Source organism: Aplysia californica, unplaced genomic scaffold (assembly GCF_000002075.1).
Source record: "Aplysia californica isolate F4 #8 unplaced genomic scaffold, AplCal3.0 scaffold00387, whole genome shotgun sequence".
Classification (NCBI taxonomy): Eukaryota; Metazoa; Mollusca; class Gastropoda; order Aplysiida; family Aplysiidae; genus Aplysia; species Aplysia californica.
This window is the reverse complement of record NW_004797657.1, coordinates 667,008-680,532: the sequence shown is the minus strand read 5'-3', so window position 1 is coordinate 680,532 and position 13,525 is coordinate 667,008. Positions and strand designations below refer to the sequence as shown.

Here is a 13,525-nt window from a genome sequence, read left to right as displayed (position 1 = left end):
CTTACTCTTGATCCCCGCCAGGCTGTCTTGGGGGGCAGGACAACCCTCATTCCCAACTCCTCGCATAGAGTGACCTAAAATTTTTGCTCTTTATTTACTAATTCCTAACACTATTCTATTTTTCTCTCAACTTCTTTCATCTTTAGCCTTCATCTTTGTGGTAATTTTATGTGTGCTTATTATTAGTCAGTATGTACGTGTTGTATCTTTGTGATGCTTGTAAGTGTTTATTTAATTTTTTATTGTGTTTTTCCAATTGCAAATTGTGGTTTGTGGGTGGTTGATGGGTGCTCTGGTGTGGTTTGCTTCTTCTTTCCTTTCAAACGTCTATTGTCTCTATCTCTCCCCTCCTTCTTTTTTGTGTTTGTTACTCCCTATTACACCTCTATTCATTGGCACTTATATGACCTCATTGTGTTGCAAGTGCTGTAAAACTCTTACTAAATCTAAACTAAATTGTTGTTTACTTTCGCAGGGTCATTGTGTGCTGGAGATGCCCTCTGGGACAGGGAAGACAGTCTCACTCCTCTCTCTCATCATTGCCTACATGAGGGTGAGTGCTTAAATATGGCAAATTTTCTTGTTGCCTCTCAGTGGAATGAGCTCCTTCTATAAATTTATTTCCTTCTCTAGACAGAGATTCCTGTCACACAGGAAAATGCATAAGTCCTGTGAGTGAAGGCCCTCCAGTTTCTTTATATAGTTCTGCACTTGCAGCAGTTTTAGCTGGCAATGTTCCTTTCAAGGGGTCATCATGAAGGCATCTAAATCTATGCTGTATAATATGCTTAGCATTCATGATAGCATCATGGCATTTGACAGATGAGGAAAGAATCCATGTACTATTTTCTGATTACTGACCCAATATTAAGTTTTATTTGTCTGTATAGTTTTAAATAAGTTTTATCTTCAGAACACAAAAGAAATATTGCCATGAATATACACAAACACATAATAGAATAGATATTAACACAGAGAGAGAGAGAGAATCTTAATTATATTGCACAAAGAATTAAATCATCCTTACTGATGAAACAGCAACACTGACATAATGTTCAAGGTTATTATGTATTGCTTGTCGGTTGTTGTGCTCTTGAGAACCTTATTCAGCATTATATTGTAATAAGTTCAAATGAAATTCTTGGTTGCCTGTGCAATGAATTGTTTAGCTGACATTTTATTTCCTTAGGTGAATCCATTGGATGTTACGAAAATGATCTATTGTTCCCGTACAGTTCCTGAATTGGAAAAGGTAATTTTTTTACTGTTTCATAAGTTTTTATTACTTCTACTCATGTCAGTGATAGTTTTTTTTATAATCATGAAGTAGGAAAATAAAGATAAGGGAAATGTAAGTATTTGTATTTCGTAGGTGGTCTAGTAGTTAGGCTACCAGACTCGTAATCGTTAGGTTGTGGGTTTGAGGGTTCGAGCCTCAGGTTCCATGTTGTGTCCTTGGGAACGGTTGTTTACATAAATTTTCTTCACTTCACCCAGGTGGGAATGGGTACCTGACAATACAAAGTAAAAAAACTTGTTAGTGTATTAGTGTTTTAGTGCCTGTAAAATGACAGCTTGCCCTGTATGCTTCCCAGGAAGATGAGATTGTTTCAGAATCCTATCAGGTCTGCTGGGGTAATGATAGTACAGATTATAAAGCGCATTGAGTGGGAATTAGCGCTATGCAAATTATGCTATCTATTATTGTGTGTGTCTTTGGCAAGGAATTAAGGGGAAAGAGAAGAGGAGGACACAAAGGAGTCTTGATCATATTAGATGTGTTGAGTAAATGATCATTATTTTTAGACTTGATAGAAGTAGAAAAATGGGTGAGACAAGAGATCACATTGAGTTATGAATGATTTTTGTTTTTGAAGTCCCATTGTGTATGATTAATGAACAGTAGAATTGAGTGTCTAAAGAGAATTTGTTTGTTTGTTTTGCCTGTTCAATTTAACATCAGTCTCTTTTTTTATGAGGAACACAGGGTATTTGACATTCAAAAGTGACTGTCTATACCCAAATTTTTTGTCCTGCTCTGTTGAGTTGTGAAATTTTTTTCTTTTGTGAGAGACCCCTTATATTTAAAGTGATGTGTTACAATGTAGGTGGTGATGAGGGACAGCTATATTATGTTTTATATTTACTTTGAGAGCTTAGAGGGAGATATTTAGTTTAGTGTACTATTTTTATTGGATTTGTTGCACTTAATTTTTCAACCTCCCTCTCAGTCACTTCTTTTCGGATAGCGTAAATGCAGCATGTTTTGATGTCATGTTACAGATTTTTTTTCCCTTCATCATTTCTAGAAATTCATTAATCTTGTTGTCTCTCAATACTCTCATGTTTTCATGCCTTTCTTGCCACAAGTAACTTCTGTTTACATTAAATCACTATTACAGACTCTTACGTAATTAAGTTTTCTTTTTGTGTCACTGTAAGACACTTGGGCTCTGTATTCTCCTTTCTGCATGACTATAACTTATACTATAAGAAATGTTTGCCTCGTGAACAGTGTGATTTGCGTGAGTCATGTTTTTGGTCGGACATTGTGATTGCAGTTGTATTTTTTCTTCTTTTCCAGGTTGTGGAGGAGATGCGAGGTCTGATAGATTACTACATACAGGAGACAGGGGAGGTGCCCAACTTTGTGGGTCTGGCTCTCAGCTCCAGGAAAAACATGTGTGTCCACCCAGAGGTAGGTTACAAGCAGATTGTGTCTAATATTGTTATGGGGTGGGGGGAGGGGGATGACAGGTCTAGTGTAAGGCAGTCAAATAATCTTGATAATAACTTTGTAATGCTAATGAAAATGTTGGTGATAATGATACAAACAACACTATTTGATGATTATTATAATTATCACAGTGCAGATGTCAGTAATTACGGACTTAAGCTTATAATATGGGCACAACTGTTTGAGACAGGCAAATAAAAACTGTGATGGAAGTAAAGAAATACTCGCCAAACTGACCTCTGATCTTTCCCTACTATGAAGTTTGTTGTTGTTGGAATAAATGGACCAATCTTAAAACTACTATCTGTGTATTTTTTTTTCAAACGTGTAGCAAAATGCGTAATGAGTTCATAATGATTCCTGCAGGTGAGCCAAGAGAGAGATGGAAAAGTTGTAGACGGCCGATGCCATCAGCTGACAGCGTCTTTTGTTCGCAACCGGCACAAGACCAACTCCAATGTGCCAATCTGCGACTTCTATGAGGTATGGATGCTTAGTTTTCCGTTCCTCTTGGGGTGGCTCATTAGCCTGGAGGTAGGATGCTTGCCTCCCAAACCAAAATATACAGTCAAACCTGCTTTAAGTTAACAGCTACCTGTCCAAATCAATCACCAGTTGAAAAGATCACTTCTCACTTAACCCCTTGCTTTTTATTTTGTTATAATGACACTGTCCAAGATAAACAACACTGAATAGGAAAAGTGGCTATCTGCATAACAATTCAACTTCCTCTGAGTTCGAGTTTGAGAAGAAAAAAAAAGAAAAGGGTTATGTTACTTATTTCTTTAATTCTTTCAGTTATTGGTGCTTCTCTTTTTCCTCACATATTTTGGTCTGATACTCTTAAGCTGGCTGGCCATTTCTGTTTTGTCAAGCAGAGAGCCTTTCAGACTGCTGATTTCATTACAGACATGATGTTTCAAAATACAAAAAAATACCTTCTTCCCTTCTACTGAAGTTATTATTGTTAACTGTTTGTTTTCAACAGAACTTTGATGCCCATGGTCGCGAGACACCTTTGGCTCCTGGCGTTTATGGACTTGTGAGTTGTTTTTGCTATCGTTATGTGATGCTTATTGTATTGAGATCCTTCCCACTATCTTTGCATTTTTTTTCTTATTAACCTATTTGGTTGGTTCATTGAAAGTGTCATAAGAGAAATTGAGACACATGGTTTTTGGGTTGTTTGGGTTGTGGTTGGGGGTGGAGGGAAGGTAATGAGAATATGGTCGCTTTTGAGGACAAGTGGGCTAACCCAGATTTCGGTGGTTTCCAAAAGTGGGCATTGCCCTACCTATAAGAGAAGTTTGGTTTCATTAGTTTGTATATTTGTTTGTTTATAGAGAAAACTCTCCCTGTCTTTTGAAGGAACTGAACAAGGGGCAAGAACTTTACCTTCGATTTTCTCAAAACAGCTTTTTTCTGGATAACCCTGTTGTGCTTAAAAGCGACCATATTAGATACGAGATACACTTCGAAAGAATTCATGAGAAATTTAGAATTGTGGTCGCAATACCTGTAGTGTTTATTAGAATAGTTTATTACTGCTAGAAAAGGGTCCTATGATAGCTATTATGTATTTCTATGAAAAAAAATTGACATTTGGGAAAACAGAGGACTTGTCTATGAATAAAGGGTATTGGACAGGGCTTGATATTATTAATAGTTTCCTTTTTAGCTGTGAAGCTTTGACATTTTTGTTTCAATCATAGTGAATGCAGATGGGTACATTTTGCAGAGTGTAGATATGAAAAACAGACCGAACCAATACTTAACAAAAACAAAGGAATGACTCTCTGAGGTGATATTATATTTCCCATTTATATGGTTCTCCACAGGATGATCTACGCCAGTTAGGCCGACAGGCTGGATGGTGCCCTTACTTTCTTGCCAGACATGCCGTAAGTAAAGTCCTCAAGTTGTAAATTTTATCATGACCATAAGCCATAAGTATTGTCCTTGAGTTGTAAATAACGACCTCGAGCTGGAAATAATTATGACCGGAGCTGTAAACAAACACTTTAAACTGTAATCTTTTTTTGCTGCCTCTATTGTAGTGGGATATGGTTTGGTGATTTTGATTGTTTTGTAACTTGGCTTGCCACTTTTACCAAAATCTCTATAATTTCTGAAACTTGGAGTATGCCAGACTTACTGTTTCTTGTATAGCTGATTACAAACTCCCTTTTGTAATGATTGTGATGTCAACATTCCATTCAGCAACTTGAGAATGCGCTTGTGCTGTTGTCAAATTTGGTGATGATTTCTGTGATTATTTTAAAATCTTTAAATATGGTAACCTGGCAAGATGAGACAAACAGTTCAAATGTAATCATATTTTAAGGGAATGTATGAGGAAATGTAATATGGTAACGTTTTAGAGTTATCAGGCCATTAAAGCTTCTCACATGTGAGGTAAATTATAAGAATTGCTACTCGTTGGACCAGTAGAATTGTTTCTTGTTTCAATCTAACAGTGTGCTGTGTTAATTTAATTCTTTTCTCAAAATTTTGATGAAATAAATATGTACATGCCCATACTCACTCTGCAGGTGGCTGGAAGATGCCACTGGTAGGTTCTACTTCTTTATGTGATGTGATGGCTCTCTTGTTCACTCCTACCATTAAGTGACTGTTATTATGTGAATGCCCTTTACTTTACTCAAACTCAAACTAAACTTAACTCCAACACTCGGTCACTCTTAACTTCTCCACAGATGGGTCAAGCTCACGTGATTGTGTACAGCTACTACTATCTTCTTGATCCCAAAATCGCAGAGATGGTGTCGAAGGAACTCTCAAAGCAGTCGGTTGTTGTGTTTGATGAGGCTCACAATATAGGTAGAAACAAAACATGATTATTTTTATTGTGAATCAACTGTTTTAATCATAGAAGGTTGCTGAACATGGCTTTAGATATTTGAAAGAATCAGTGAAGAAATTATTTTCTGAATAAATTTCAATAGTCAATGAATTCTTTTGAAAATAGATCAGAAGGGAAGGGATATCTCTTTCCAATATGAAAAGTCATCATCATCATCAATGCCTTTCACCCCTAGCAGGGTATAGGCCACATACAAGCTCCTTCCATTTATCTCTGTCCTGAGCCATCCTTCCAAGCTCGTTCCAAGTGAGCTTCATTTCTCTCATGTCCCTTTCCACGCATCTCCTCCATGTTTCCCGTGGCCTACCCCTGCCTCGTGCTCCTTGTGGGTTCCACTGCAGTGACTGTCTTGTGATATTTCCGCTGGGCTTTCTTAAGGTGTGTCCCATCCATCGCCACTTTCTTAGTCCTATTTCTACTTCTATATCCTTTTGTCCTGTCCTTTCCCACAGTTCTTCATTTCTTATTCTATCCTGCCACTTGAAAAGTGCTATGTTCATAATAATTTCTTAGCTCATGGGTTTTAAGAACGTTTAGTCAAAAGCCCCAGAGATTTGACCAAAAATTTGCTTCTGAAGATGATCAAATGATCTGAGAGAGAAAGGTTGTTTTCCAATGGTTTGTTCTACTTAAACAAAATTTTTGGTTTATTTGGCCACCTTGTAAACTCTGAAAAAGTGTGGTTTGTATACAAAACATTGATCTGTGTCTGTATCATGTTAACTTAATGCTCTTGAATGATGTCACTTTGGTATGTTATGTAGTGAGCCATTTTCTTGTTGTCTTTCTTACCCAGACAATGTATGTGTTGAATCAATGAGTGTGAAGATCACCCGTCGAACAATTGATAAATGCAACCAGAACATAGATGACTTGAGCAAACAGATTAAAAGGTAAGTCAATGTTTTCTAGATTTGATACAGACTCAATTCACATGCCATGACAGTAGCCATTTATGCTCTTAATTTGTTCTGCCATTCTCAATTTTTTTAGCTAACTAATATCTCTGGTTGTTGCAAAATATAAGGCAGTCTGACAGAGACTTTGTCAACACCACTGTCAAGAATAAAACATACAGACAGTTGGGGATCTGCCTGATGTGAAAACAGATGTGGCTCTCCGGAACCAAAAAAAGACAGCTGGCACAAACATAATGGAACTGTATACTTTTTCTTTGTCAAAATTTGGACAGGGATGAGTCATCTTATGAGCTTACTCAAAATTTCCCCCTGGCATGGTTTTGACCAGATTACTCAACAGCCAGCGAAGTTTCTACAATGGTTCAGCTTTCCTTGTCGTGCAAAGTTTTCTCAGCTGGCAGTTAAAAAATTCTGATATTCACAGCTCAAGATCTACTTTCTTCTTCTTCCTTGTTCACTGCTCATAAAATGATTCTCTTATTGACTTCCTTAAGCTCCATCCCCTTAATAAATAAATAAATGCAGTGCTATTCCCAGGGTCTTACATTTGGAGATCTTTAGTTTTTCCTTCAACTTTGTTTCGATTAGACTGTCCTGCTTTTCCTAGTGTAGTGAATGTTCAGCTTTTAAGATGTCTTTGTTTCACAGTCACATTATAGGCTGGCCAATTTTGAATTCATCAAATACAGTTGAAATTGTCCAAGATAGCCACCAATTGTTGAAGGGAAAAATGATTGTCATAAATAGGTGGACATCTTGGACTGTCATTTTAATGTAGAAGAAATGCTGGGGGGGGGGGGGGGGGGGGGGGGGGGTGGTGGCATTTTCCACTTATTCATGTAGCTGTAGTTTTTTTTATACCCTCATATTATTTCTAGCTTTCCGTTCACCCTTTTTTTTCTTCAGAGGCCATTCCTGGAAATATTCGCAATGCAGAACACTTTGTAGGGTTCATGAAGCGTTTTGTGGAATATCTCAAGACGCGGTTACGAGTGATGCATGTGGTGTCTGAGAGTCCCCCGTCCTTCCTCAAAGACTGCCAGTCCAAAGTCTGCATCGATCGAAAGCCACTCAGGTAGGTTTGACGGTATGCGGTACAGTTGTGGAGGTATTATAGATTTTGCTATGAAGCACATTGCATCGCTTTGGGTTTTTTTTTAAGGGTTATACTTTTTTTTCCTTAGTTTTTCTTCTTTAACCCTCCAATTGTTGCTAACTTATAGCCAGTGGTGTCAGGAGAAATCATATGATTTTACCAAATTATGTTGGAAAATGTGTGAGAATAAGCGAACCAAGCGTTTTAAAGGCTATACTATAAACATACGCATTTTCTGAAAGTGGAATGTAAATAGGAATTACAGCTCATTTGTGAAGGAATTGAAATGTTTGGTGATATAAAGAATAAGATAAATGAAACGAAATAGCAACTCAAATTACAACCAATTCAATCGGCCATGGCACCACAAAATGAAGCTTACGGACGATTTAACAGGAGCACTAAAAGACAATTATTTTGTCATGTGCTTCTCTTTACTCTAACAAAACTCTCTGTTTCATGTCTAGTTTCTCTATCAATATATGACATTTATTTTTCGTCGCTTTTTCTCAGGTTCTGTTCAGAACGGCTCCAATCCTTGTTGCGTACACTCGAGCTGGCAGACATAAAGGACTACTCATCCCTGTCCTTAGTGGCAAACTTTGCTACTCTCATCAGTACTTACACAAAAGGTCGGCCTACTCTCCTCTGTTTGTTTAACAATTTGTATATCCTTGTGTTGTGGTTAGTTTGTCAGATTCACACTTACACAGTTATTGTAAGATGAAGGGTACGCGGGGGGGGGGATTATTTCCATGTGCGGCTAATAGGGTTGATTTTGTATTGTTAGGAGGGTTTGTTAAGAAATCCTAGTTTTTCTCTGTTCAGCCTTGTGGGAATAGGTAGTCGGCAAAAGGCAGAGACAGAACGGGAGTTATTATGAAGTTATGTGAGCCTTTAGTTGGCGCAGGTACAATTTTTCTTTCTCTCTTTCCAGTAGTAATTTAGAACTTTCTCAGAACTATCAAGCCTCCTGCTTCTATGGTTTGTCATCAGACTGATCTTAGTGTAAGCTGAGCTTTTGGAGCAGGCTCTGTTATGCATTGGGTGGCTATATGTGAATACTCAGGTCAAATGCCTAGAGAATTTGCACATGAACGAAAATGTTGTATTTGAATGTTTGAAATTGCCTTCTAAGTAGAATGTCTTGAATGTGGTTTATGACGTTTTTCTGCGACTTATATGGCAGGAAATATGGGATCAGGCTAAAAAATGTTTTGAAAGTTTATTTTGAGGTAGGACTCAAAAAAAGATGATGGTGAGGTGTGAATAGACAGATCTAATTTTTATTCTGTTCTGTCTAGGTGTTCAAGACCTTTATGTTTATTCAGGTATCCCAAAAAACTGTACTTGTCTTTTCCTGATTGTTTTTAACAGTGAGTGACCATTGTGGGCTTTATCAAATACTACCTCATTTGATTTCTTTTCCTTCCTCAATATTCCCAGTAGTTGTCTAAAAACCACATTTCTGTTGCTTCTATTTTTATTTTCACTGGCTTTCGTGATTGTCCAGGATTCACAGCCATATATAGAAGTGTTGACCATACATATCATTTCAGAACCTTCATTTTGGTAGTCCTTGAGATGTTTCCATTTTTACAGGGTGGGCTCATTTTACTGAAACTAGCCTTAGTCATTGCAATTCGTCATTTAAGTTTATTGTGTACATTGAACATTTTACCAATATCTTTTGAAATTATTTTATGTGTTTTATTAATTTTGAGGGTCTGAAATCATCATATATTGTATATTTACAGTACATTGTTCAAACTTTTTATCTTAAAAATTTCTTTCCAGGATTTTCATTGATCATTGAGCCATTTGATGACCGTACTCCCACCATCTCAAACCCCATCATGAATTTCAGCTGCCTAGATGCCACGATCGCTGTCAAACCAATATTTGATCGCTTTCAGACTGTTGTTGTTACATCAGGGGTAAGAACTGTTGTAACAATCTTTGTATAAAAAGGATTTTGCAAATTGAAAAGGAAGTATTTTCATTGTAATATAATGAATGTTTAAACAAAACAAATAAAAAATTAGACTAAGGGGTTTGACATTTTATCATTGTCCTGCTATGTTGATGTGTGCTGTGCATCCTGAGAACAGGCAATATTGTCTCATCATGGGGGATCTGATTTGTGTTTCTTTAGATTTTTAATCTATTTCTCTACGCAGTTGGGACATTGCAGATTGTACGTGTCCATACCTGCCCTCCCCCCCCCCCCCCCCCTCCAAGGATTCACCCCAGTCTATCTGTTTATCAGTGTAGTTAAATATAATATAGTATATAGCTGGCTAATGAACGTTTTAATAAGTTATGGATTCAATTCTAATCAAATGTGAGCGTGCCTGGTATAAGGTACCAAAAGATGCATTTGTTCGTACCGAGATATCAGGCTTCAAAGGTCAAAAATAAAATTTTTGACAAAAACTAAGTTCCATTAAAAATGGATTCTTAAGCCATTAATATATCGATATTTACAAGGACTTGAGTTTCTTTTACTTAAAAATACATCTTTAAAGATGTTTTATAACTCGAGGTATATTACATAATCCCGAAAAATGCGTGAAAAAATTGGTTTCCCGAGTACACACTGCGGATGGTTTCTCTTGTCCATTCATAAAGTAAACCCAATCACATTGCATACCAAAATTTAGGTCATTCTCTCTCCTCTCTAATGGCGAGTTGTGCGCATGAATATCTAGAACGTGTAAACAAAGCAAGGCTTTGCGCATCCACACCCTTTCATTCTTAGGAGAGCAAATTGTATCACATATTTAAATTTCTTCTCTGCGCAAACCTAGATCTAATTTCTTGAAAATTCTTGCTCAAGGTGGTGGCAAATTTGTTTTGAAGACATATATAAACATTTTGAAGCTGTTCTTTTATCTTGGCAGCTTTTTAAAGTTGGTTTGTGAGTAGCGAATGTGTTGTCAGGTCGTCTCGAAGCGTAGATCTATCTATTTGAAGCAGAAACAAAGGGGAAACTAGCCGTTTTTCTCATAACTTTGTTCCCGTACCCTGCCTTATAAAATCACCCATATCTCAGAAACCCCTGAAGATATCTTAAAAATTCAAAAAGCATATTGTTCTGAAATTATCCCTTTACATGAAAATGCTAAAAGAAGGGATTCTTCAAAATGCATCATTTGGTACCTTTCACCAGGCATACACACAAATAGTCCTTATTAGCATTTTCAAAGTTGATTATGTTTAGATGAGAATTTGGGCACTAATTTTGGTGTGCATGTGTGTATCGGTAAGATGTAAAATCCGGGCAAAGTTAAACCAAAAATTAACTTCTCGAAATGCCGTAAGTACTTGAGCCAAAGGGTTATTTCATGAAAAATGAAACCGCAGTGACACTCCCTCTGAAAAAATTCTTAGCAGTGAAAGAACCATAGTTTTTTAACATGTTAGAGGAATGTTGCCTCTTACAAAATGAGAATAAAGAGTGGCCCCACCATGGGTTAAACTTTTTTTTCAGCAGGTCATCATCTCCACGCTAGTTGTATCACTGTGATTTTATTTTTCATTGAATGGCCCTCAGCATGTTTTAAATTGCCAGGGTCAGAATTTAAGATACTGATTTGTTTGGGTGTGGTGTTTTTTTTGTCAACGATAAACAGTTTTGTCGTATTCATCAATGAGAGACCTCTATTCATCTCCTTCAGACACTTTCACCTCTGGACATGTACCCCAAGATCCTGGACTTCCAGCCCGTCACCATGGCAACATTCACCATGACATTGGCTAGACCCTGCATCTGCCCCATGGTAAGTGTGTCTAGCAGAGCCCAAAATCTCCTCAATGGGTTAGTGTGCGGTTATATGCTTTCTTATTCATCATAAGTGCAATGGTGAGAGATATCCTTTGGTCTTGCACTTTAAATAGTTAAAGATGAAGCCTTTATTTTGCATGTAAGGCAGTTTTCATTCTGAAAGTTTTAGAATTGTGTCTTTTATTTAATTGAATTGTGATGTTAGTAAGCCCTTGAAGGAAAAAGTGAAACATAGATTCATTTCCATACAGAAAAGTAAAAGTATGACAATATTATTTCTGGGTCTTGAAATTTTCAAAATCCTTATCCTTGGACCAATCTTAACTGATAAGCTACAAGCTGGTTTCCCAACCCAGCCTTACGAGGCAGCCTACTGAGTAATAAGCCCCAGTCCAGTATGCCAGATGTAACAGTTCAAAGGGAAAAATCTGAAGAATTTCATGAAGGGAAAGGAACTAAGCTATGTAGTGACACATGAAAGATGGCAGCTATCATAACTGATTTGTGATACCTGACTCACCAAACTGATGAGGAAAAAAAAGCAGAAAAGAAAAAAAAGTACTGCATCTTTTCTTTATCCACATGGAGAAATTTGAGGTACACTATATGGCATGTAGGCCTACTATGGATATGATAGATAATTCAGAGGTTACACCCGTGTCACTTAAATATTATGTGTCTTTCCGGTCTGTGTGTATTATTTAGTCATCTAAACTAGTCAGTGGCGTCGGTAGCCTAGTGGTTTGGCTACCGGACTCGTGATCATGAGATTGCGGGTTTGGGGGGGTTCGAGCCTCAGCTCGGTTCGACTTTGTGTCCTTGGGAAAGGCACTTTACACAAATTTCCCACTTGGCTCAGTCCTTTCGGAGATGGGCGTTAAACTCGAAGGTTCCGCCTCTTAAATAACCTACCAGTGATGTTAGGGGCGTTAAGCCTATACCATTTTTTTAAACCAGTCATGGACATGAGACAAGCTATGCTGTGTAAAAACAATGCAGATCTGTTTAAGCTATGCTGAATGTTTTGTCATTGAGAGAGGAGAGAGTGTGCGACCTTTTTTGTAGGTGTATTTATATTGACGTGCTTGTGTGACTGCATCGATGTGTTATGCTGTGTATTCTTCTTTTGTATTGTTGAAGCTGTTGGAAGCACTTCACAAGTTTCTTTCATCAGTCTAGGATCAATGAAAAGTATCTTTATTTCATCTGACTTCCTTGTCTCCTGTCTTTCAGATTGTCAGCAAGGGCAATGACCAAGTGGCTATGAGCTCAAAGTTTGAGACGAGAGAAGATATAGGTTAGTGCCAATATTTTAGGAGGATTCTGTGTTTGTTTAACTTTAGTTTGGGTCACTATTTAGTTTGAAATGTATGTGCATTTGTGTGGTTCTCAGCAAGAGTCTCAAGCTTCAACTCTTACTTGAAGAAGAAAAAAAGAAAAGAGTTAAGAGATCTGAGACTTATTTATACAATATAGAAGAGGGTGAGAGGGAAAAAGAAAGAGAGAGATAGGATAACAGGGAGAATGGAAGGGCAAGAAAAAGCATAGAGATAAAATAACAAATAAAGAAAAGAAGTCTATCCCAGTTCTGACCTATCAGTTGTAAGATTGTGTTTTGTGATCATTTAATTTTAAAGCTTGAATCATCACAAGTTACATTAAGGTATACATCATTTCACAAGGCTTGCCTATCACACAATGCTTTTTTTCTTGGGGGATCTCTTTAAAATGTTTTTTTCTCCCATGCTATAATATTTCTTTTCTTGTGTTCGTACCTTTTAGTTTAATTCAAAATGTTCACATACACTTACAGCCGTGACCCGTAACTATGGAAACCTGCTTGTGGATATGGTGACCGTAGTTCCTGATGGTGTTGTTTGCTTCTTCACCAGCTATATATACATGGTGAGTGTAGATGAGATAAAGAGAAGAATTCTTTTGTACCATTATCATGTTCTTTTATTTGTTTGATTGTTCATTTACTGTATTTATAATCCTGTCATCTATAATAAGCTTTGGGAGAAGTAAAATGATCTCAAGTTGTGTGTGGACAAACAGTGAGAAGCTGAAAAGAAGCGGAATGAGAGTAAATAAAAAATGT

At 37.2% G+C, this 13,525-nt stretch overlaps 1 protein-coding gene across 1 annotated transcript in view; it reads left to right on the top strand.

The window, feature by feature from the left end:
- LOC101857501 (general transcription and DNA repair factor IIH helicase subunit XPD) overlaps positions 1-13,525 on the top strand; it is a 46,389-nt gene that overhangs the window by 4,595 nt on the left and 28,269 nt on the right. The window contains exons 3-17 of the mRNA XM_013085559.2: positions 476-553; positions 1,190-1,252; positions 2,585-2,698; positions 3,104-3,220; positions 3,726-3,779; positions 4,576-4,638; positions 5,455-5,578; positions 6,418-6,514; positions 6,870-6,925; positions 7,448-7,616; positions 8,151-8,269; positions 9,435-9,574; positions 11,318-11,419; positions 12,658-12,721; positions 13,238-13,329. Coding sequence (XP_012941013.1) covers positions 476-553; positions 1,190-1,252; positions 2,585-2,698; positions 3,104-3,220; positions 3,726-3,779; positions 4,576-4,638; positions 5,455-5,578; positions 6,418-6,514; positions 6,870-6,925; positions 7,448-7,616; positions 8,151-8,269; positions 9,435-9,574; positions 11,318-11,419; positions 12,658-12,721; positions 13,238-13,329 — 1,452 coding nt within the window. The remainder of the gene's footprint in view (positions 1-475; positions 554-1,189; positions 1,253-2,584; positions 2,699-3,103; positions 3,221-3,725; positions 3,780-4,575; positions 4,639-5,454; positions 5,579-6,417; positions 6,515-6,869; positions 6,926-7,447; positions 7,617-8,150; positions 8,270-9,434; positions 9,575-11,317; positions 11,420-12,657; positions 12,722-13,237; positions 13,330-13,525) is intronic.